Here is a 25422-nt window from a genome sequence, read left to right on the forward strand (position 1 = left end):
AGCTAACTATTGGAGGCACTGTCAGTCTCTACGCACCCCAATACGTCCCTCCATCCAAGTTGTGTATCTGTGTGATTTAGTTTTCCTTTGAATTTTTATGGGAAAAATGACTGATTTACAGTTCATGGGGGCTGCCTAATCACACATATGAAGTTTTGGACAGATCTGATTTTTTAAACCCTTCCAAACAGTCCCTGAGACACCAATTATGGCACTTCCGGTTGGCACAGGAAGCTATAAGTCAACACATATCCTCAATGGGGTATGCTTTTACAGAATCCTGAGTTTTAAGTCTTTACGTTAAGAATTGACTGATTTACACAGGGTTCAATGCACTATGTCTATCAAATTGCAGGCAGGGTATGGATATACACTTTTAGGGTGATTTTAAGCACTTCCGGTTGGTCCAGGAAGCTTAGAATCGATACAGGTAGACCCCATAGTGTCCTGATGGACTGTCATCAAAGACAGGTTCATAAGGCATTCATAACCCACATAGGCCTCAGGTTGAATTTAGAGGAGCAGGCAATGTATTCCTATGGGGAGAGAAGTCAATGCAAACTGTTTGATGTAAACACCTTATTTTAACTGTGAAGGGTTAATGCCACACGGTCAAGGTTAGGCTTGCACAGATCGGGAGGACCTTAGGAACATTCCTGTGTTTGAATTGTCCTTCTAAACCTAACGGTTTGGGCCTACTTTTCTAATGGTCGCTGCGCTTAGACCGAGCGAGCTACGGTCAAGCGGGATATCTCGTTGAACTCGGCACGGCCTTGGGATTATGTTTATGCCATTGCCTGCTCTCTGTGTCTTTAAACACCGCGCTTTGTCACTCCATCCTTGCTGTGTGTGTGTGTGAGAGCTTTTCTTTGACATCTGTTGGGAGAAATGACTGATTTTACAGTTCATATGTGTGATTAGGCAACCCTCCTGAAGTTGAAAATAACTGACCTTTTTAACCCTTGGATACAGCCACTATGACACCATTTAAGGCACTTCCTGTTGGCACAGGAAGCTATAAATAAACTCATATCCTCATTGGGGTATGCCTTTACAGAATCCTGAGTTTTAAGTCTTTACGTTAAGAACTGAGTTATTTACAGAGGGTTTAGTGAGTGTGTGTTATTTCAGAAAATCATAGAAAATCACAGAAATCTCGCAGAGCTCCGCAGCACACTTTGAAAATATTCGTATGAACACCCTGCAACTGGATCTGTAACTGTTGAAAAAAAAACACCTATATTTGAACATCACAAATCTGTCATTGTACGATTTCTCTTAAATGACGATAGATAAATGGCTGATTTTTTTGTTATTGACACCGGAGGCTCCTTGACTTTGACGTGAAGTGAAAAAATAATTTCTCTATTTTCATTTTGGACCTTTAATCCCAGAAAAATGGCCATAACTCAAAAACCGTTGAGGCCTAGACGCCATCTTGTTCAGGGCCAACTGCCCATTATGCCAAACCTATGCTCACCAAGTTTTGGCTTCGAAATATTTTCAGTTTTCGAGATAAGGCCTGTCGTGATTCGTGATGTTTTGTCAAATTGCAGTATGATTGCTTATGCCCTCTTGTGGGATTTTCCGGGATAGCGGAAAAATGACAAATTTGATTATTTTATAAAACGAAAACCGAATGTCCGACAAAGTTCATTTGATGACTTCCCGGACGCCGTCCCCGAATTTTAAAAATGTTTTCGGACGTCTAGTAAGGGACGGTACATTTGCAATATGGACTTTCTCACTAACCATACAGAAAATGTCGAAATGTTCCCTTAAGGTATGTAAGGGGATAAAGAATATGTACATAAAGATATGAATGATGGTGCAGAGGCATGATACAGTAGATGGTATCGAGTACAGTATATACATATGAGATGAGTAATGAGTTTGTTGCCTTGGCCTTGTGTTTGGGGTCATTGTCATGCTGGAATACACATCCACAACCTATTTTCAATGCCCTGGCTGAGGGAAGGAGGTTCTCACCCAAGATTTGACAGTACTTGGCCCCGTCCATTGTCCCTTTGATGCGGTGAAGTTGTCCTGTCTCCTTAGCAGAAAAACGCCCCCAAAGCATAATAATGTTTCCACCCCCATGTTTGACGTTGGGGATGGTGTTCTTGGGGTCATAGGCAGCATTCCTCCTCCAAACACAGCGAGTGTTTCATCTGACCACAACACTTTCACCCAGTTGTCCTTTTAATCATTCAGATGTTCATTGGCAAACTTCAGGCGGGCATGTATATGTGCTTTCTTCAGCAGGGGGCCTTTGCTGGCGCTGCAGGATTTCAGTCCTTCACAGCGCAGTGTGTTACCAATTGTTTTCTTGGTGACTATGGTCCCAGCTGCCTTGAGATCATTGACAAGATCCTCCCGTGTAGTTCTGGGCTGATTCCTCACCGTTCTCATGATCATTGCAACTCCACGAGGTGAGATCTTGCATGGAGCCCCAGGCAGAAGGAGATTGACAATTCTTTTGCGTTTTTCATTTGTGAATCGCTGTTGTCACCTTCTCACCAAGCTGCTTGGCGATGGTCTTGTAGCCCATTCCAGCCTTGTGTAGGTCTACAATCTTGTCCCTGACATCCTTGGAGAGCTCTTTGGTCTTGGCCATGGTGGAGAGTTTAGAATCTGATTGATTGCTTCTGTGGACAGGTCTTTTATACAGGTAACAAACAGATTAGGAGCACTCCCTTTAAGAGTGTGCTCTTCTCAGCTCGTTACCTGTATAAAAAGACACCTGGGGGCCAGAAATCTTGGATTGAGAGGGGGTCAAATACATGTCCCTCATTAAAACGCAAATCAATAACATTTTTGACATGCGTTTTTCTGGATTTTTTGTTTTGTTATTCTGTCTCACTGTTACAATAAACCTACCATTAAAATGATAGCCTTTTGTCAGTGGGCAAACGTACAAAAATTAGCAGGGGATCCAATACTTTTTTCCACCTCACTCATTATATAAATAATTATATATATTTACACAAATACATCCTGTAGCTCCCACTGACAGTATTTGACATTATCAATAATTTTCTATGGACTTCGCTCCAATCTACCAGATTGGTTTACCTGTTGATTGCACCACTTTAGGAAAAGGCTGAGTATTTAGAACAACAGTGCTCTCTAGTGGGGAATGAGACAGAAAATTGTTTAAGGGTCAGTTTGAGCCTTGAAGTAGAGTTGTGTGACTATAGAAAATCAAATGAAAAACATTCAGAGGTACTGTAGTGCAAAACATTGAAGACGATTTTTATTGTTCACAGTTAAACGCAAGCAACTGCTTTTAAGAACTTTGTTTTTTCAAAATCTCCAGCTCCAAAAGGAATCCCAGTTCAAGCTTTCCATTCAGTCCACGCTTGATTGTACTTTCTATCTTGGGTTTGTTGTAGCCCCTACTACTATACTGTTGGCATTAAAGTGGATTGTTGAACATGCTTTAGATAGCAAGGCAGAGAGAATAACAGCTGAAGTTCACAGTGGACAACAGGATTTATGACCATTTAAACACATGGAAGAACCCAAAATAAAGAGGCAATTCTGACCGTCATTGGTCAGTAGGACCAACAAGAATCAATTGGCAGAGACTTGTTTTTTCTTTTCAGACTCACTGTAGCTATGACAAGAGGATGACACATGCAAACCTTTTATACAGCAATCAGCCCTTTTGAGAGACACTCAGATACCGAACTAGAATAGGAGCACTTGGTGAGGTCAATGAGTCATTTTGAAATGGTTGTATTCTATATCTGGTAAATGTTTGGCACTGTCTTTCTGTACACTTTCAGTTAGTGAACTCAAACAGAAAATACTGCTGCACACAGGTTGATGTACTGCAAATGATTTGTCAGAATTAACATAACCACTTATCCTGACTAAATCAGACTTGTAACTTTCTGCAACTAATGTTGCTGATAACAAGTACTTTAAGTATCATATTTGTCACTACTCATAAAAAAAAAAACATTTCTAAATGATTGCAACATGACTTAAACATACACTTGCATGCATGCATACACTCTCCCTCTTCAACGCATACTAAAGGTCATTTCTGTCAGGAACATAATGAAACCAGCATGGAAAAAAGCAATCCTCCTCCTATATTTTATCTACAATGAAACAGTCAAACTCCCACGTTCCTCCCCAAGCATAGCAGAGGAGTTGGACTCATTGACAACAATCTCATACTTGGCACAGCTACTCCCCAAGCCTTGAGGATCACACCACCCCAACCCACCTCCTTCACACATCAGTACAGGTGCGCAAGACAACAGCCAACCAAAACCAGGCTTTCATAACCATCCCTTTCTCACACTCTACAAGACTAATACATACGAATGAAAAGGCCCTCTCATACTTTTCTTAGTGTTTTATACTCATCTAACTTGTTTTGAACCCATTATGGTGTATTCTTATAACTTCAAACAACAAATTTGGAACTAGGGTCTATTTATATGAAATTGTTTCCGGAAAAAATAACTCCCAGCTGTCTAAGTATATAAAATGCCTAAGTATAACTGCAGTCAGACCAGATAGATAATGTGGTCTCTGTTGGTAGATTGTAAAATGATCTTATTTAAACCTTACTTCATTCCCATCTTTACATCTGGGATTAAATCAATGGTTTTGTGGTTCAAATCCTGTTGTCCACTTGAAGGAATGGGAGAACACTGAATTTAACAGAGCTTTGTCTTCAACTCTTACGGTTCTACTGCTTGTAGCTCTTGCTCCAGACAACCTCTTCTCTCGCAGTTTGGTGTCTCTAACTGTGCTCTTGTTGTGTTTCGTTGTAGTCCATGATCCTAAATTGCTGTTGCTGTCTGGGTTGTGCTTCGCTGGCCACTGCCACTCCCCTTGCTCCTCCCATTTCCCTCGTAGGACTCTCCTGCTTGATAGCCCTTTGCCTGGTTTCAGGTGGGTGCTCCTTGGCAGGCACAGTGAGAGGGGCCCCTACTATAGAGGCAGGGACAAGGGTAGGGGTTGGGACAGGGGCAGAGACAGGACATGTCAGAGCATTCCCCAGTGGGGGAAATAAGGGCTCCACACACAGCTCAGTCTTCAGGCCATGTGAAAGGCCGGCCAGGTGGGGGGGCTCCTCGTCACACTGGCTTTCGCTCTTGTTCCGGAACAGCTCCCGCGCCCTCATGCTCAGGAAGCTGTTGGCGCTGGGGTAGGAGCCAACGGTGAGGGGGACGGCGTCAGGGGGAAGCGGGGTGGCGGCCAGGAGGGCATGGGGACGGGAAAAAGAGGGCTCCACAAGGAGAGGCGGGGGGATGTCCTGGGTGCTGCTGGCAGAGTTGACAGGGGGAGCTTTAGGTGGGTTGTTCGCCTTTGGTTGCCCTGGCAATAAAGTGCTGCCGTTGCCCTGTGGGGACTGATATGGTCTGCTGTCATCAGGCCACTCATTGGTCCCCAATGTGACAGGTCCATCTGGTTCCATGATACTGCCATTACCATAGTGACAGAGGAAAACATGGAGGGTGATGACTTTAATATACATTTGGCTTCCAATGTCACAAATACACATTTCTGCATGTGAATTCACAGCAATAAAATAAGAAAATGTAACTAACAGTTTGACAGTCATCTTACCAAGAGTCTATAGGAGGACCGGGATCAGTACTGCTGCCCCCTGCTGCTGAGGGTGTGGCAAGGCAGGCATGACCCTCCATCTCTAGTCTGCTATAGAGGTGCAGCAGCTCCGTTTGCAGGAGCTGCGTCGCTCTCCTCTGGGCCTGGTACCTGCTCTCTGACGCCTGCAGCTCGCCCCTGCACAGACCGATGGATATGTTCATGTCACACACTTACAGAGACAAGCTGCTATGCTAACACACACATTTGTACAGAAAAACACAAACCAACTGCTTTGATGCAAATAAGTCTGAGGCCTTTTCCACCTCTAAACACAGAGCGCACATACTTGGCCTGGCCCTTGACATCCTCCAGGAACTTCTTCTGCTCCACGATGAGGTGTTCCTTCTTGGTGAGCTGAGTCTCCAGCTCGCCCACCCTCTGCTGCGCTGCCTCCAGCTTCTGGCCCTGCTGCAGCAGGCTCTGCCTCAGCCGATCAACCTCCTTCCCCCAGGACGCCTGCACCATCTGGGCCTCCTGCAGGGATAGCGAGATGGAGGTGGTGACAGGGGACTGTAAACTAGTTTGGTATCTATAAGTTGTTGGTCTTTTCCAAATACATACGTATGGGAACAGGCCTCAGACAACTTTTACTACAATGGAACACAATATGGAAGACAGGTATTCTCTCATGGTGGTTACAGAAAGAGAAATCCATAGCAACTTTTCACTGATTCAGATTCTACACATGCTCTACTATAGAGTCAGTTATTTTCCCCCCCCGTCGGTGGCCCTTGGCCCCCCCTACCTTGGTGTTGTCTGATCCCGTGTGCTGCTGCTGCAGTACATCCAGCTTGTGGGCCTCCCCCAGGAGCAGCAGCTGCTTGTTCAGGAAACTCATCTGCTGCTGGGTGCTCTCACTGGTGCTCAGCTGAAGAACACACATAACCATCAGAAGGGAGACAAACCCCCACAAAGCCCTCTGTTTGGTTGATTTATGGAAACCAAAACACCAAGCTTCTTAGTCCTTTAATCTATGCACATAAAGACTGATACTTTACAGAGCAGAGCAAGTAGAGCAAGGTGAAGTGCCTCACCTTGATGGTCATCTGGTTGAGAAGGTGCCCTGTGTGACACACCTTGTTGTTGGCTCTCTGTAGATCTGCCTCCAGGTCATTTATCTTCTTCTGATACTCATTCAACAGACTCTGAAGAGGACATTCCAGAGCAGAGATAATTCAACACAGTGCATGGAAGACTTGATATACCTTATTCTGTGTGTGTAAATGCGGTCATGCGTCTACCTGCAGTTCCTGGTTCTTGGTGTAGTAGTCGTCCCGGCCCTGTTGTAGCTGGCGGACCTGGCTGTGTAGTCTGGTGACCACGGTCTCTCGGTCGTCCCACAGCTGTCTGCAGCGCTGCTGCTCCACCTGCAGACTCTCCTTCAGAGTCACCACGTCCACACTCTGCAGGTTCAGCTGGTCCTTCTGCAGGCAGACACACAAAACAGGGAGCCAGGATGACACACCACTCACTGTTTCTGAAGTAATCTACAACGTCATATGATTTAATAAAACAGGCTCTCTCTCTCTCCACCATATGCAACACAGAGGAAAACCTACAATACTCTACTGAACCCTCACATGCATGTGTGACTGAGTGTAACCAAGTCGGCGAGGGAAATGGGTCAAGAGCAGGCGCCTGCTTCTTTCGGATTCTTTGAATGATAACCGCTTTGGCAGTCAGGGAGGTTGGAATCTCCAAACAGATTTGCGCTGGTTCTGAGAAGCTACGGGACAAATCCAGGGAAGGGAGGACCGTTCATTACCATAGCGCTGTTCTGCTCTTCCAGTGCAGTGGCGTTGATGACGCGGCGCAGTAGACGTCGGTTGCGGACGGCGTGCTGCTCCCTCTTGTAGCGCTCGTACAGCAGCTGGCTGTGCAGCAGGAGCAGCTGGCTACGCAACGTGTGCAGCTCGTCCAGCGGAACAGAGCCTGGGGCAGGGAGGACAGGCACACAGAGGGTTAATGACCAGGAAAATGGTGTGGTCATAGACAGATAAAGCAGGATAATAGACTATTTACACGGAGTGTACCAAACATTACGAACACTTAATATTGAGTTGCTCGATTGCATTTCTGAACTCATTTCTGATTATTCCTACTCAGTTCCATCTCTCCCTCTACTGCTATTATGGGCTAAAATATCTTGGACATTGATTATTCAGCATCTTTTATCAAAGCTGTATGACTAGTGCACTCTATGTAGTCAAACTAACAGAGGAACTGAGTAGGTGTACATAAAATAAACTGCCAGATAACATTATGAGAATTTTACACCGAGGCCTCAGTCATTCCGGGAGCTCTTGGCGGAGTTGACTTCACAATCACTTATACATTACTTCTATAAGTTGTATAACCAGGGGATCTTATTCAATTCCAATATTTGGCAAGCGGAGAGGGAGTTTTGGCCCAGACAAGGCTGTTATACAGTGATCAGCAGCTGGAGATGGTTAAGACAAAGCCCCTTGTATCCATCCAGAGAGGATCGGATTCTCATATAGCATCTAGGATCATGTGAACTCTGCTTGTCTTTATTATTGCTATTCTACCTCCAAGGTACTTAATGAGTCCAGGTTTTTTCCAGGATCCAGGAAAAGGGGCTTAGCTGGATGCTGTGTTTTTAGAATATTTTACACAAATTCTCCATGACTGTCCAGCTTTTACTTTGGTGATTGTTAGTTCTCAAAGATGATAGTAGAGAAGAAAAACAATGTCCATATCCTTTCTACAAACTTTATATCAGGGTTTTGTTGTTTAAGTTTACTGAAAGCGTTTCCATCCCGAAAATGTATAATAATAAAATAAATGTTTCAGAAGCCCACCAAAGGATTTCAATGGCAGAAAAGTGTGAGCATGTTGTCAAATGCCCTCTGTTTCTGCATGATGTAGGACAAGTACATTGTAGTCATTGTATGGTAAACACATCATGAGGCCGAAATAGCCTGAAAGCTTTCAGAGATCCCATGTTGCACTAGCTAGTCCAGTGTTCCTGCAGTGCTCTGGTGCTGGTTCTTTACCTCCAAAATGTGTCCAGTCAGCTGACTTGCTTGGCAAAGGTAATCTGTAAGAGAAAAAAAAAAACAGGGGCAGCTCAACAGGGGCAGCTCAACAGAGGCAGCTCAACAGAGGCAGCTCAACAGAGGCAGCATTGGGACAGCACATCAGACCCCATATAAAAAGACCCGAATGGCATATCCCAGCCTTCTCGACTCATCTGGGCTTGGACACACTTGTGTGTAGGCCCTCTGTCCCAGTGAAATCCATCCCTCAAACAGGGCATGGTCAGCCATTCATCTTTGGGGAAGATACTAAAGAGGTGGGGGGGAACTTGCAAAGCCAGATAGTTCTGCACAGAATGCCAAATCTGCTGACACGGTCTCTGCGGTTGTATTATTGGTTTAGGAGCGAGGACTGTGTGTGTGTGTGTGTGTGTGTGTGTGTGTGTGTGTGTGTGTGTGTGTGTGTGTGTGTGTGTGTAGGAGGGGAGTGGAGTGTGTCAGACAAAGCATGTAGTTCTCCACTGAGCATTTCCTGTGGGCTAGGGCAGTGGACTGGAAAGAACCCAGCGAGGTTCACATCACATACACTGTCTTCCCCTTGCATCCAACACATACACCACACAGAAACCCATGTTCTTGGACTAGGTACTAAGACAACCCATTAATGGTTTTGATAGAGACCGATTGGCATAAAGTTGATCAGACAGTTGTGACCGGATAGATATTAAAAGCTGGGCCCCTCACCTCTTGAGCACCTTGTCGTGGGTGTCGCTGCCCTGCTGAACAAGGTGATCTAGCACCTCCAGGGGGGAAGCAGTCACCATCCCCTCGCCCTCCTCCTCCTCCCTGTCCTCCAGTCCCTCCTGCTGCTGGCACATCCTCTCCAGGGCAGCTCTGCCCCGGGCTTCCGACGTCCTCCTCCCAACGAAGAGGGATGCAGCCCGGGGCAGAGCCAGGTCAAACAGGGCCTCGTAGGGCAGGGAGGGGTTCTTCATTGGGCGGCTTGGCGAGAAAAGGCCACTGAACTTGGCCACCTCGTCCTCCAGGGCAGAGAGGCTCTGGTGGAGAGGGTGTTGGATGGGGCTGAAAGGACACATGGGTTCAATAGACCAGGACTGGTCCAGGGCCAAGCCCCTACTACTGTCCCCACCTCCACCAATAGCCCCCTGGGCATTCTCCAGTGCATTGTCTGAGGTCGACACAGCATTGTGGGGGTCCTGGGGCGGCACGGGGCCACCCAGTGGGGGGTTGGGCAGGGGCTTCTCCTGGGTACCTGTCAGGGTCTCGGTGGTGCGGTAGAACGGGGAGTCAAAGACCCTCAGGCCGGCCAAGTCCCGCATGTCCTCCGTGATTTTCAGGAGCTCCTCTGAGATGGCAGCTGGTGAGTTTTTGGAGAAGTAAAAACGGGAGACATGAGGCTTGTAGTGGAACAAGCTTTTGAGTCATTGGTGACTATTTCTATGAAATGTACACACACACAAAAGTACATGGACACAGCTTCAAATTAGTGGATTCGGCTAGTTCAGCCACACCCGTTACTGACAGGTGTATAAAATCGAGCACACAGGGACGCAATCTCCATAGACCAACATTGGCAATAGAATGGCCTCACTGAAGAGCTTAGTGACTTTCAACATGACACCGTCATAGGATGCCACCTTTCCAACAGGTCAGTTCCTCAAATGTCTGCCCTGCTAGAGCTGCCCCGGTCAACTGTAAGTGCCGTTATTGTGAAGTGGAAACATCTAGAAGCAACAACGGCTCAGCCGCAAATTTGTTGGCCACACAAGCTCACAGAACAGGACCGCCGAGTGCTGAAGCGTGTAAAATTGTCTGTCCTTGGTTGCAACACACACCGAGTTCTAAACGGCATCTAGAAGCAACGTCAGCACAAGAACTGTTTGTTGGGAGCTTCATGAAATGGGTTTCCATGGCCGAGCAGACACACACAAGCCTAAGATAACCATGTGCAATGCCAAGCGTCAGCTGGAGTGGTGTAAAGCTTGGACTCTGGAGCAGTGAAAACACGTTCTCTGGAGTGTTGAATAACAGTTCACCATCTGGCAGTCCAACAGACGAATCTGGGTTTGGCAGATGCCAGGAGAACGCTACCTTCCCCAATGCATAGTGCCAACTGTCAAGTTTGGTGGAGGAATAATGGTCTGGGGCTGTTTTTCCAGGCCCCTTAGTTCCGGTAAAGAAAAATCTTAGCGCTACAGCACACAATGACATTCAAGAAGATTGGAGCAACTTGGTGACAAAAGTTTGGGAAAGGTTCTTTCCAGTTTCAGTATGACAATTCCCCTGTGCACGAAGCGAGTTCCATACAGAAATGGTTTGTCGAGTTTGGTGTGGAAGAACTTGACTGGTCTGCACAGAGTCCTGACCTTGGCTGCTTCTACAGGGTGGCCCTGACTGCAAGCCAGGCCTAATATCAGTGCCCGACCTCATGACTGAATGGATGCAAGACCCCGCAGCAAATGTCCCAACATCTAGTGGAAAGCCTTCCCAAAAGAGTGGAGGCTGTTATAGCAGCAAGGGGGGGGGGGGGACATCTCATTCCATGATTTTGGAATGAGATGGTCGACGAGCAGTGTCCACATACTTTTGGTCATGTAGTGTATATGGTTCACTCTCATTCAACTGAAATGTTATGTCAACCTCATTTAGACCAGCTCACTCCCATTCTCAATCATTGTACTCACTCTCTTCCGTCTCCTTCTCTGTCCTCTGCTGAAGCTCCTGCTCCTTCATAAAGACTGACAGCGTCTTGGAAACGGTCTCACCACCATCTAGTATGCAAAAGACAGCCAATAAACAATGTTTTATGTAAAACAGAGAACATGGACTGACAAGGTTTAAAAACCAAGGACTTTGCAAAAAGCATACAAATTGGAATATCCATTTCCACATTTTTTTCATGACGACTGACCTCTGATGACTTCTCCCCCCTTTTCAGGATCTCCGATTGGTTCCTGCCTCACCAGGCTGGGTTTGGCTGCTTCTACAGGGTGACCATCCTGAAAATGAACCGTTGTTGTTATTCAGAAGTTTTTATTTAACAAGGAAGTCCTCCCAAGTTCTCTACTTACTACACTACAAAAGGCCAGAATGCCCATTGTGGGAATTGATGTCATACTGTACCTTCCGTGGTGGACTGGTGTTGGAGAGCAGGGGAGCAGGGAAATCAGAGGGGGTGTGGGGCGGGGAGGAGGTGGCAGGAGTGCTGGAGGCAGGCGTGCCTTTGCCACCTGCTGACAGAACCCAGCAATTAGAAGAAAATAACCAAAATGTCATGTAGGATTAACACTAGAGCTGTTAAAGCAGTCATTTTCACTGCTCATTAATTATATATTATTTTTAAAAAAAACTCATTTTTTAAGTTCCCCTCCATCCTGAATAAGTCAAATTTAGAACCAGTTTTAGGAGGGCATGCAATTTTTATTAAATGCTTTTCCCACGTTGACCCTCCAAAAAAAAAAATTACAAATAAAATAGGGCCTGCTCAGCTCCTTGTTCCAACAGTTGAAAGTGCCCAGCTGATAATCGCCCCGTTAACGGCCTCGAAACTATAACGAAAATAATTTCACACATAACAGATGAAAAATATTAAGTAAAGTATGATGGGGGAGAATGGGTGAGTTGATGAGTGAGAGAAAGCGAACAATGCCTAATTAAGTAATCACCAATTGTGAATGAAGAACAGGGCGGGCCATTCTATTGTATTGATCCATTGACATTACACTGAACAAAAATAAAAGGCAACATGTTAAAATAAAGACTGAGTTGCAGGTCATATGTAATCAGTCAATTGACAAATTCATTGGGCCCTAATCTATGGATTTCACATGAATAACAAACACAGATTGCATATAAAAAAAAAAAAAACATGTTGTTGTTTTTAAAGTTCGGGGGTAAATCAGAAAACCAGTCAGTATTTGGTGTGACCACCATTTGCCTCATGCAGCATGACACATCTCCTTCGCATAGAGTTGATCAGGCAGTTGATTGTGGCCTGTGGAATGTTGTCCCACTCCTCTTCAAATGGCTGTGCGAAGTTGCTGGATATTGGCGGGAACAGGAACACACTGTCGTGCACGTCGATCCAGAGCATCCAAAACATGGTCAATGGGTGACATGTCTGGTGAGTATGCCAGGCAATAACTAACATTTTCAGCTTCCAGGAATTCTATACAGATCCTTGAAATGGGGTTGTGCATCATCATGCTGAAACATGTGATGGCGGCAGATGAATGGCACAACAATGGGCCTCAGGATCTTGTCATGTGCATTGATTTTTATGTATTTGTTGTCCGTAGCTTATGCCTGCCCAGATCACAACCTCACCATGGGGCACTCGGTTCACAACGTTGACGTCAACAAACAGCTGGCCCACATGATGCCATTCCCGCTGCCACAGTTGATAACCGGGATTCATCTGTGAAGAGCATACTTCACCCACGTGCCACCGGCCATCGAAGGTGAGCCTTGGCCCACTGAAGTTGGTTGTGATGCCGAACTGCAGTCAGGTAAAGACCCTGGTTAGGATGACAACAACGCAGATGAGCTTCCCTGAGACAGTTTCTGACAGTTTGTACAGAAATTCTTTGATTGGGCAAACAGTTTCCTCAGCTGTCCGGGTGGCTGGTCTCAGACAATCCGCAGGTGAAGAAAGACGGATGTGAAGGTCCTGGGCTGGCATGGTTATATGTAGTCTGCTTGTGAGGCCGGTTGGATATACTGCCAAATTCTCTAAAACATTGGGAGGCAGCTTATGGTAAAGAAATTAATATTCAATCCTTTGGACCGTGCATTTTGGTGTTTGGGGTATTTTATTTATAAAAAAAACAAGTGTTACCGTGTTCCAACACATATGCTTTCAAGTTGTAACAAAACGCAGTCCACAGAAATGTTTTTTTGAACACCTGATTAAAGCAGTTTAGTTTTTACATAATCCTACTGTATTACTTGAAAAAAAAAGTATTCTAATATTACCCAAGGCCTTCATAAACACAACCAAATGATTAATTTTGCAATAGCATATATGAAATATATTAATTACACTGTTAGAATGGTGCAGCCAGAATGACTGCTCATTAGCTTAGGGGGAGGGTCCAATCAAGGCCCAGAGGTTCTAGTGTTAATAACAACCCCCCCCCCTATCAAATCTATTTAAAGCACACATGTTAATATGCCTTTTTAGACTATTCCAGCTTTAAACCGGTTTAGAGAAACTGGTTCCACAACACATTTTTGAAGTGTAGAGACATTTCTGGTATCAAATCGGACATTCCCAAGCCACTTCGAGGTAGTGTGGGACACTTCTTCACCACATTACCCCGTTGACTGGTACAGTGTAAAGGCAATTACTTTCCAATGCCAGTTTATTTCTATGGTGCAGACACACATAAAGTGTGATGGCGGCTAATTTAAGAGTACTGTCTAACAAAACAGAGGGTGTTATTTAATGGAAGCCTCTCCAACATAATCCAGGTAGAGTCTGGAATTCCCCAGGGCAGCAGTCTAGGCCCCTTGCTTTTTTCAAACTTAACTAAATACATACCACTGGCATTGAGTAAATCCAGTGTGTCTACGTATGTAGATTACTACACAGCGAGTGAAATCACTAGAACACTTAAGAGCTGAAGTTAGTTTTAGAATGAGTGGCAAGGAATAAGTTCAACCTAAATATTTAAACTAAAAACATTGTATTTGGGACAAATCATTCACTAAACCACAACAATCTTGTAATAAATAATTTGGAAATTGAGCAAGATGAGGTGACTGAACCACTTGGAGTAACCCTGGATTGTGTACTGTCATGGTCAAAACATGTTGATACAACAGTACCTGAGATGGGGAGAAGTCTGTCCATATAAAGCCCTGCCTTTTTAACGAGGCAGGACCAACAGGCTCTAGTCGTGTGGCCAGGTGCCACAAAGAGGGACCTCGGAAAATTACAATTGGCTCAGAACAGGGCAGCATGGCTGGCCCTTAAATGTACATGAAAGCTAACAATAATATACATTTAAATCTCTCATGGCTCAAAGTGGCAGGGGGATTAACTTCATCACTACTTGTTTTTGTAAGAAGTGTTAACATGCTGAATGCACCGAGGTGTCTGTATAAACTACTAGCACACAGCCATGCATACCCCACAAGACATGCCACCAGAGGTCTCTTCAAAATCCCCAAGTCCAGAACAAACTATGGGAGGCACACAGTACTACATAGAGCCATGACTACATGGAACTCTATTCCACATCAGGTAACTGACGCAAGCAGTAGAATCAGAGTTTTTTTTAAACATAAAAATATACCTTATGGAAAAGCGGGGACTGTGGACACACACACTGATGTTGTATTGTAAATATGTGATCGTGGAGTATTTTATTATACCTTTATTTAACTAGATAAGAATAAATTCTTATTTTCAATGACAGCCTAGGGACAGTGGGTTAACTGCGTTGTTCAGGGGCAGAGCGAAAGATTTTTACCTCGTCAGCTCGGGGATTCGATCTTGCAACCTTCCGGTTACTAGTCCAATGCTCTAACCACTATGAAATGTTGTAATATTTTAAACTTTAGAACTGCCTTAACGTTGCAGGATCCCAGGAAGAGTAGGTGCTGCCTTGGCAGGAACTAATGGGGATCCTTAATAAACCCCAGGAAGAGTAGGTGCTGCCTTGGCAGGAAATAATGGGGATCCTTAATCAACACAAATAACGTAAACAGAAAAGACAGATCGTACGTCATAGTATAAAGCTGTAAAGACGCATGTTAGGATAATTTTCTACAGCATATCATACAAATCAATATTGTTTATTCAATCTATATCAATCCAGTCAAGGGAACCCTTAGTTATCGACCTGATAAAGATGAGCAAAAAATAAATACTGAGCTATTTTGTATGCAAAAAAAGGGGGGAAAATTATATTTTATGCTAACACAACTGCTCAGAGAAATATTTTGTAGTCAAACTTATTGGCACCCCTGTTTTCAACACACCCTGCAAGGGTAAAGACAGACCTTTTCTCAAATCTTTTATGACATTGGAGAACACATTGGGAAGGATATTAGACTACTGGTCCTGCGGGTGCCCTTGTTAAGGTCAACAGCATCATGAACTTTACCAAGTAGCCAAAAAGCTGGTTGCCTCTGCCAGGAGGATGACACTTGGCCTCAAGAGAATCTTTCAACAAGACAATCATCCCAAGCACTAATCAAAATACAAAGAAATGGTTAATTGTCCATTAAAAAAAACAAAAAAAAAACATTTTGCAATGGCCACCTCAGTCTCCGGACTTGAACCCCATTGTAAACCTGTGGTTTGAATTGAAGAGGGCAGTCCATAAGAACAGATGAAGGATATCAAGGATCTGGAAAGATTCTGTATGGAGGAATGGTCTAAGATCCCTCCCAATGTGTTCTCATATCTAATAAAACATTTATCACAAGGGGAGGGTGCTAGTTTACTGAAAGCAGGAGAGGCAATCATTTCAACCCATATTTTGTATTACTTGTATGCACTTTTTGCTTTGTTTAACAAAAATAGCTCAGTATTTGTATTGTTTATTTTAGTATTTCTTGCTCCTCTTCATCAAGGGTACAAATAATAATGGACCTGACTATGTTGTAATAGTTGAATGATCCCTTGTCACCTGATGTGCTGTGGACACGGGGGCCTGGGAGGTGAGAGGCACTATGGGAGAGCTCTTGGTTGGGTGACATGCCCCTAGAGGAAGGGGGAGTGGCCATGCCACACTGGGAGGAAGGGCTCCAAAGTTCCTTTACCCCACTGGTGGAGTCAGGTTCACAGCTAGAGTTCTATAGGAAGACATTCACAATGTCACAGGTTAAGTGATAATTACACATAATTATACTGAAATCTTTGATAATGACAGATGTAGTATACTATACAATTGTATCTGTAAATTAGGTTAGTGTTTTACAGGATCTCAGTTTCCTACCGACAAATCCTCAGACAACACCAGAACCCCCTGCGTGGGTGGTTCACAAAGAGAGGGACAGACAGTGTCGCCAGGGCAACCAGCTCCTGTGACAGACCAGGGCGGGGGCATGTTTTCTGCTTTCTAAGGCCTGACACCACCGCCCACGCCGATGATTCAAAGCCCCACCCACCCACCCACTCTGAAGCGCTCCCTCCCACCACTCCTCTCTGAAATAAAGGGGGCGATTCATAGGCCCGGAGAGGGGGGGGGGGTGCAGTGAGATTAGGGACAATTGACTAACCAGCATCTGACACAGCCAATATATCAAGTGTAAACAAACTCTGCAAACCAAGAAGTGAATTAGAGAAGAAGCAGCAGATAGCAGTGGCTGACAATCTCCAACAAATCCTGTTTCCATCTAGGGACTAATCTGGACACAATTACTATAGGTCAGTGCCGTGAAATGTTGTGCAACAGAAATGCTGTGTGACTGTGTTACCTGACTTCTGGAGGTCTGGGGGCTGCGATACAAGGACTGTGTCCCTGGGAGAGGGACCAGGGACAAGGGAGGTGGCAGTGGCTGGCGGGGGGTAGAGAAAGGGGTTGAAGAGGAGCTTCCTGTGGGAAGGAGAGGAAAATAATCAAATCAGTCTGACTCACTGACTCCCATATCCATGTGTTATATCTTCCATTCATTCACCATTATTATCAACAACACCATCACCTCATGACAAGTCATAATTACAATCCAACTAACACGTCTGGCAGCCAAACATTAGGCACATTTCAGATGATTAATAGTCTGAGCATTCACGTGACTCAGAAAAACAGAACACATTTTAGACATGAACAATGAACAGTGAGAACACCAATCAAACTTCTGACATTCCTATCCACCAATGGGAGGTGAGGGAGGGGGGGGGGTGTTCTCACCGTAGCTGTTGTGGAAGTCTGTGTAGGGGCTGGAGATGGACTCTTGTGGCCGAAGCTCCGGGTGGGGGTAGAAGTTCCCGGGCATGGTCGCATAGCCCTCCTCACAGGACGCCTCCTTGGGGTCCAGAGACACTTTGGCACACTCTATAACGATGTCATGAATCTCAAACTTTTTCCACCTGCAGAGGTCCAGCATGGTCAATCACATTGAGGAAAACTATGTAATAATATTAATCTGTCTGTAATTTGTCAGCAGATAAGCTCTTTTTTTGGTTGACAGAATATGGTGCAAAAACAAGTGAGTGAAGCTGGAGAGCTGTGATTGACTGACCTGGTGGGATCAAGCTCATGGTCTTTAGTTCCAGTCACTAGTTCTGGATGTATACGGACATGTTCCAGCATTGGCTGCAAAAAAAATACATAAAAAAAAAAATATTGGGGAAAGCACAAAGGATTAGATCAATTTCTATGGGTAGAACATCTTCCTGAAGCCAAAAATCAATAGAATAAAAATCTAAATTAAAGATTGCTCAAAATCTCAACTCTTTCACCTTCACCACTTCCTCAAAGGTGTCCACGTTCTCCTTCATGTTGTAGTGGGAGCGCAGGTAGGACACAAAGTTGCAGGGGTACATGCCGTAGAGACGGTGGAAGAGCGAGTAGATACTGGCGTGTAGGTGGATGAGGTACACTTCGGAGATGTGCCCTGGGGGAAGCAAGAGTAACATGATGTCAGGTCAGAGGCAGTGTGAACAAAAACAGTCCATCTAAAACCATGCCTGGCTCTCAACCATTTCCAATATTTTTTGTGTCTTCTATCTTAATAAAATAGCTCCTCTGAGTCTTTTCTCAGGGATTACCTGGGTTCTTCAGGTTCCAGGAAGCTAGGCGACCAAATATGTCAAAGAACTCATACAGGTGTTGTTTGCCAGCGTGGGGGATCATGGGGAGCAGAGTGATCAACACCAGGACTCCAGTTATGAGGACCACCACATCTAAATCCGTCTGTACACAACGGGAAGAAAAACATTCAACATTAGCATACATATGAAAGATGTCCAGGACACTCAATTTAATAAGCTTGTGCTTCCAAGTATTTTTTTTTAAATAAAAGCCGTCTATATAGGAGACCTGTGCGACCAATGGCCCATCTTTCCCTCTTACCTTGAGGCATTTAAGCAGTGAGAGAAGCAGCGGGTAGCGGGCGATCTTGTGGATCCAGGACGGCTGCTTGCGGACCACATGGCCTAGCAGGGTGAGGGTAGGCAGCCGGCAGGCCTGTTTGGTCATACACTCGTTCATCTTGTCCAGTAGGTGCTGTGGTGGATAAATTAAAAACATTGAGCTATAAGACAATCATATGTATTCATTGTTTCACAATGCATGAGTTTAAGTTATTGAATTAACATCTGATGAAAAATGAGGTTACAGTCTCTTGCAATATAAGGTGATGGTGGGGTTCGGCAGATCTCACCTTATCATGTGGCTCTCTGACTGAGGAGAGAATATGAATGGCCTGGGCCGAATTAGTCTCCAGGAAGTAGTCCACCAGTCCATTCAGCAGCATGGCCCCTCGCTCTGCACAGAGAGGAGGGAATAATTAACATAGTTCCAACATCCACATTATGGCTGCATAATTGAAATGACCAGAGCCCTCTAATACAATCAGAGTACAGGATAAAAGGTTGACTGACCAAGTCCAAAAACAACTTATTAAAAAGCCAAGTTCTCACCAGTGCTGAGATGCTCATTGATAAGGCCTTTAATCTCCTCCAGTTGGTGGATGTCGGAGGACTCCAGGAGAGGGAGGAGGTCCCCTACGTTGGGCTGCTCTCTCGCCATGGTGACAGTGGTGGAGGGGGAGGTGGTGGTAGGAGGGGGTGTCTCTCACAGTGTCCTGCCTGGAGGGCTCCCTGAGCCTCCGGCCAATACAGTCTCCAGGCACCACTACAGGACAGGGCAAGCAACAGGACAGGGTCAAACCTGACTCAACACAAGTCAGAGAACTTCAGTGATATGGAGGTTATTAGATACAACTTCACACTGCCGGGATTCTAGAAAAGCATCAATTGTATTAACATATGAATACCCTAAGCCTAATCTAAAAAACGTCACAGCGCATAGACAAAATTAAGGAAAATAGCAAGGTTATTAATGACACTTCTCCTACTGTAGCTAGATACATAATGGTATTATTAGGCTTGTTACAATGCATCTCCTAATTGCTAAGGGTATATACATAAAATATAAGGCCACCGATAGGTACACAGTGTGCCTAGCAAAATAGTTTCAAAGCAGTGAAACACTGACAAATTCGAATACATTTCTCTGACCCCACTTGGCCCAGTGGAACAGACAACAACACAATCTTAGTCATCTCTGTGCCCACAACTTAAATAACCATGCTTAATACAAGAGTCAGAGAAAATAATCTCCTATCTAGCTAACAGCGGTTTGTCATAATATTCTGAGCGTTCACAGAATCTCTCTCAGTCTCAGTGCCTCAACCTTTCAGAGGAAAAGAGGCCAAAGGAGGCATCCAAATCTCCAGCTGACAAGTGGGCATAAATAATTATGATAGGCAGGTCAATATCACCCGGATGTCAATCACCCATGGTCCCTGGTGGGTAGGACCGTTGGGTCAGTAACCTAAAAGGTTGCTGGATCGAATCCCCGAGCTGACAAGGTACAAATCTGTCATTCTGCCCCTGAGCAAGGCAGTTTACCCAACATGGGTTAAATGCAGAAGACACAATTCAGTTGTACAAATGACTAGGTATCCCCTTCTTCCTAAATGTGGGAAAAAAACAGCAAGCGTGTTATTGTTTTCTTAAATCCTCGTCCCATTCCAATGCCTAGCCTATTTCTGACACTCCATCTTGAAACTAGGCTACTCCGTTTTAATCTTTATGGTGTCAGTGTGTGGCCCTGCTGAGAAGAAAGGTTGACAGGCAGGCACAACTGTAGCCTATAGACTACTCTGTTACTGAGGCTCTCCCCCACTAGTCTCCCAAGGTTTCAATTAGCTCCTTGGTCTTAGCATTGGTCTAGGGTTTTAATATTTGTTTTACTTTATTTAACTAGGCAAGTCAATTAAGAACAAATTATTATTTATGTTGGCCTACACTGGCCAACGCAGGGCCAATTGTGCACCACCCTATGGGACTCCCAATCACAGCCGGTTGTGATAAAGCCTGGATTTGAACCAGGGTGTCTGTAGTGACGCCTCTAGCACGGAGATGCAGTGCCTTAGACCGCTGCACCACTCGGGAGCCTAACGGGTGTGTTGAATTGAATTAGGGTGTTTTCAGTCAGTGGCACAACCAGGAACAACCCTCGGAGTGACCTCAAGCAGCAGCAGCTCTGGAGAACACAAAGAGCCTTTATGCAGCCCCATGCACTTCCATGTAAACACTGGAAATTACATTTGGCTGTGTGCAAGCCGTTAAGCGCCACCCTCATTCTCTCACAAATCATTTCACAAACAAAACCAATTTGAAGCCTTAGGCTAGATCTATGGACTCAACTGGACTAGGATTTTATAATAATTCTGCCATTGATCCCTAGTCCTAACCACAATCTGCAACAATGGATCTGATTTTTTTAAATTTCACCTTTATTTAACCAGGTAGGAGTCGAGAACAAGTTCTCATTTACAACTGCGACCTGGCCAAGATAAAGCAAAGCAGTGTGACAAAAACAACACCGAGTTACACATGGAATAAACAAACATACAGTAAATAACACAATAGAAAAATCTCTATACAGTGTTTGCAAATGAAGTAAGGAGGTAAAGCAATAAATAGGCCATAGTGGCGAAGTAATTACAATTTAGCAATTTACACTGGAGTGATATGTGCAGATGAGGATGTGCAAGTAGATATACTGGAGTGCAAAAGAGCAGAAAAACTAAAACAAATATGGGGATCAGGTAGGTAGTTGGTTGGATGGGCTATTTACAGATTGGCTGTGTACAGCTGCAGCGATCGGTAAGCTGCTCAGGTCACAGTGTTGGGTGGTATATGGGGCTTTGGTGACAAAATGGATGGCACTGTGATAGCCTACATCCAATTTGCTGAGTAGAGTGTTGGAGGCTATTTTGTAAATGCCGTCGCCGAAGTCAAGGATCGGTAGGATAGTCAGTTTTACGAGGGTGTGTTTGGCAGCATGAGTGAAGGAGGCTTTGTTGCGGAATAGGAAGCCGATTCTGTTTAATTTTGGATAGGACATGCTTAATGTGAGTCTGGAAGGAGAGTTTACAGTCTAGCCAGACACCTAGGTATTTGTAGTTGTCCACATATTCTAAGTTAGAACCGTCCAGAGTAGTGATGCTAGTCGGGCGGGCGCAGACAGTGATCGGTTGAAGAAGATGCATTTCATTTTACTAGCATTTAAGAGCAGTTGGAGGCCCCCAGAAGGAATGTTAAATGGCATTGTAGCTCGTTTGGAGGTTTGTTAACAGTGTCCAAAGAAGGGCCAGATGTATATAGACTAGAAGTCGACCGATTATGATTTTTCAACGCCGACATCGATTATTGGAGGACCAAAAAAAGACGATACCGATTAAATCAGCCGATGTTTCCTTATTTGTAATAATGACAATTACAACAATACTGAATGAACACTTATTTTAACTTAATATAATACATCAATAACATCAATTTAGCCTCAAATAAATCAAACATGTTCAATTTGGTTTAAATAATGCAAAAACAAAGTGATGGAGAAGAAAGTAAAAGTGCAATATGTGCTATGTAAGAAAGCTAACGTTTCAGTTCCTTGCTCAGAACATGATAACATATGAAAGCTGGTGGTTCCTTTTAACATGAGTCTTCAATATTCCCAGGTAAGAAGTTTTAGGTTGTAGTTATTATAGGACTACTTCCCTCTATACCATTTGTATTTCATATATCTTTGAATATTGGATGTTCTTATAGGCACTTTAGTATTGCCAGTGTAACAGCATAGCTTCCGTCCCTCTCCTCGCTCCTCCCTGGGCTCGAACACAACAGCCACCCTCGAAGCAGCGTTACCCATGCAGAGCAAGGGGAACAACCACTCCAAGTCTAAGAGTGAGTGATGTTTGAAATGCTATTAGCGTGCACCACGGTAACTAGCTAGCCATTTCACATCGGTTACACCAGCCTCATCTCGGGAGTTGATAGGCTTGAAGTCATAAGCAGCGCAATGCTTGACTCACAACGAAGAGCTGCTGGCAAAACACACAAAAGTGCTGTTTGAATGAGTGCTTACGAGCCTGTGGCTGCCTACCACCACTCAGTCAGATACTTGTATGCTCAGTCAGATTATATGCAATGCAGGGCACGCTAGATAAACTAGTAATATCATCAACCATGTGTAGTTAACTAGTGATTATGATTGATTTTTATGAAATAAGTTTAATGCTAGCTAGCAACTTACCTTGGCTTACTGCATTCGCGTAACAGGCAGTCTCCTTGTGGAGTGCTATGAGAAGCAGGTGGTTATAGCGTTGGACTAGTTAACTGTAAGTTTGCAAGATTGGATCCCCCAAGCTGACAAGGTGAAAATCTGTCGTTCTGCCCCTGAACGAGGCAGTTAGCCCACCGTTCCGAGGCCGTCATTGAAAATAAGAATGTGTTCTTAACTGACTTGCCTAGTTAAATAAAGATCAAATAAGTGTAAAAACAACAAATCTGCCAAATCGGTGTCCAACAATACTGATTTCCGATTGTTATGAAAACATCGGCCCTAATTAATAGGCCATTCCGATTAATCGGTCAACCTCTAATACAGAATGGTGTCGTCTGCGTAGAGGTGGATCAAGGAATCACCCGCAGCAAGAGCGACATCATTGATGTATACAGAGAAGAGTCGGTCTGAGAATTGAACCCTGTGGCACCCCCATAGACTGCCAGAGGTTCGGACAACAGGCCCACCGATTTGACCATCTGAACTCTATTTGAGAAGTAGTTAGTGAACCAGACGAGGCAGTCATTAGAGAAACCACGGTTGTTGAGACTGCCAATAAGAATACGGAGATTGACCGAGTCGAAAGCCTTGGCCAGGTCGATGAAGATGCACAGTACTATCTTCATCGATGGCAGTCATGATATCGGTTAGGACCTTGAGAGTGGCTGAGGTGCACCCGTGACCAGCTCGGAAACTGGATTTGCATAAGCGGAGAAGGTACGGTGAGATTTGAAATGATCAGTGATCTGTTTGTTCACTTGGCTTTCGAAGAATTTAGAAAAGGCAGGGCAGGAGAGATATAGGTCTGTAACAGTTTGGGTCTAAAGTGTCTCCCCCTTTGAAGAGGGGGATGACTGCAGCCGCTTTCCAATCTTGAGGAATCTCAGACGATACGAAAGAAAGGATGAACAGACTTGTAATAGGACTTGCAACAATGGCAGCGGAAACTTTTAGGAAGAGAGGGTCCAGGTTGTCTAGCCCAGCCGATTTGTACGGGTCCAGCAGCTTTCTTAGAACATCAGCTGTCTGGATTTGGGTGAAGGAGAATGAGGGGGGGCTTGGGCCAGTTTATGCAGGGGGTGGACTTTACAGTGTCCAAAAACTTTTTGTAATTAGTGCTGCAGGATGCAAATTTCTGTTTGAAAAAGCTAGCCTTTGCTTTCCTAACTGATTGTGTATATTGGTTCCTGACTTCCCTGAAAAGTTGCATTGCTCAGGAACTATTCGATGCTAGTGCTCAGGAAGGAGGATAATGAGTTAGTCTATTGCACTAAATAGCCAACTGCAAAGGGACACCCTATCTAGCCTAGTAATGCAACGTGTATCATAATTTAGAGGTGTATAGTAGCTAGATACCTAATACACTATAATATTCCTTTTTATTTACGGTTGCATATGATGAATTACCTATGGCTATCTAGTTATACAACAGAATATGCCTACGAGTAGGAATGTGCTGTAATATCAAATGCAATGAGATATAACGTTAGCTAGCTAAATTAGTACCTATGACGCCTACGCCCCAAGCTTTTCTCAAAATGTGATACTGAAAGCAGCTGCAAGATTGCATGAAGTTGCAGCTGAATACAACAAATATATCTAGCTAGCGAACGCTACATCATTCACCTGTAACTGGCCATGTAAAAATCACTCTGCAGTCAGAAACAAACTAGCCAAGAATTCTCAACTACAGTATCGAGGAGTTGAGTATTATTGTCTAAACGCTAGCTAGTTGCGTCGCCAGCAAGCAGACTACTGTAGCTAGCTCACGTTATCTGGAACGACCACTTACTGTCGTAAACAACTCAGGGGGAACAATGGGCAGGGCTCGGTTTGTTGTATCCGAATATCTTACATTAGTTAATCTTGGCAAGCTGAAAACTATTTCAACAGATGCATGGTCATGAAAGTAGCTAACTAGCTATGACTCAAACCATTATTGTCATCGTCTACAGAAATAGAATTAACGTTAGCTGACAGTCCAAAAAAACAAGTCATTATAAACAGTTACGGCGAAGGGAAACAAAATATGCATTTGACAGTCATGAAAGAACATCAGAAACACATAATAATACCCACGCCTTATATTAATGACATTTTAACATCTGAAATTCACCATTATATATTTATGTACCTCAATACATGGACCTGTTTACCTGTCAGAGTCGCTGCACTCCACAGGGCGCCGCCATCTTGAACACCTCACAGCCCCGTCCTCTGCAAGCAGCCTCCGCTGACTCGCACGCAAAGTAATCCCTGAGACATTCAGACTCTGCAGTTGCACACTGCCTAGTCTATTTATCTAAATAACGCTACAGCTACGCTTATTCAAATTGTTCCATTCTGCTGTAATCATATTTTAGTGCACCAAACGACTAATTTCCTCACTCTACGAGAAATGAAGCATTGTTTTTCTCAGGTGGAGGGATGAGTTTATATGTAATGCGTTT

General features: G+C 44.4%; 1 protein-coding gene across 3 annotated transcripts; it reads right to left on the minus strand.

Moving 5' to 3' along the window:
- Positions 1 to 3229: 3229 nt before the first annotated feature.
- LOC135544411 (hamartin-like) lies at positions 3230 to 25422 on the minus strand. 3 transcript variants are annotated; one of them, XM_064971991.1, is made up of 22 exons: positions 25129 to 25422; positions 19255 to 19468; positions 18996 to 19099; positions 18686 to 18838; positions 18382 to 18526; positions 18073 to 18227; positions 17853 to 17926; positions 17522 to 17700; positions 17088 to 17206; positions 16298 to 16463; positions 11781 to 11887; positions 11569 to 11656; positions 11342 to 11428; positions 9381 to 10014; positions 8655 to 8698; positions 7403 to 7569; positions 6879 to 7061; positions 6672 to 6782; positions 6383 to 6505; positions 5924 to 6111; positions 5596 to 5772; positions 3230 to 5447 (listed from the first exon to the last, which is right to left on the minus strand). In XM_064971991.1, exons 2-22 carry the CDS (start codon positions 19361 to 19363, stop codon positions 4766 to 4768), a joined length of 3795 nt encoding a protein of 1264 aa, XP_064828063.1. In that variant the 5' UTR covers positions 19364 to 19468; positions 25129 to 25422; the 3' UTR covers positions 3230 to 4765. The 3 variants fall into 3 exon arrangements, with proteins under 3 accessions (XP_064828063.1, XP_064828064.1, XP_064828066.1); XM_064971992.1 differs by having other exon boundaries at positions 25107 to 25422; XM_064971994.1 differs by lacking the exons at positions 18382 to 18526; positions 18686 to 18838; positions 18996 to 19099; positions 19255 to 19468; positions 25129 to 25422 and having other exon boundaries at positions 17522 to 17665; positions 18073 to 18163.

The sequence above is a fragment of the Oncorhynchus masou genome, chromosome 8, assembly GCF_036934945.1.
Source record: "Oncorhynchus masou masou isolate Uvic2021 chromosome 8, UVic_Omas_1.1, whole genome shotgun sequence".
NCBI lineage: Eukaryota > Metazoa > Chordata > Actinopteri > Salmoniformes > Salmonidae > Oncorhynchus > Oncorhynchus masou.

Excerpts from the sequence above, each read along its gene's own strand:
- LOC135544411 (XM_064971991.1), bottom strand. The coding sequence starts at position 19,363 with ATGGCGAGAGAGCAGCCCAACGTAGGGGACCTCCTCCCTCTCCTGGAG. Across the intron at positions 11,429-11,568 it reads GGGGGGAGAAGTCATCAGAG|ATGGTGGTGAGACCGTTTCC; the intron begins GTCAGTCGTCAT and ends TTTGCATACTAG. Across the intron at positions 7,570-8,654 it reads TGACTGGACACATTTTGGAG|GCTCTGTTCCGCTGGACGAG; the intron begins GTAAAGAACCAG and ends TCCCTGCCCCAG.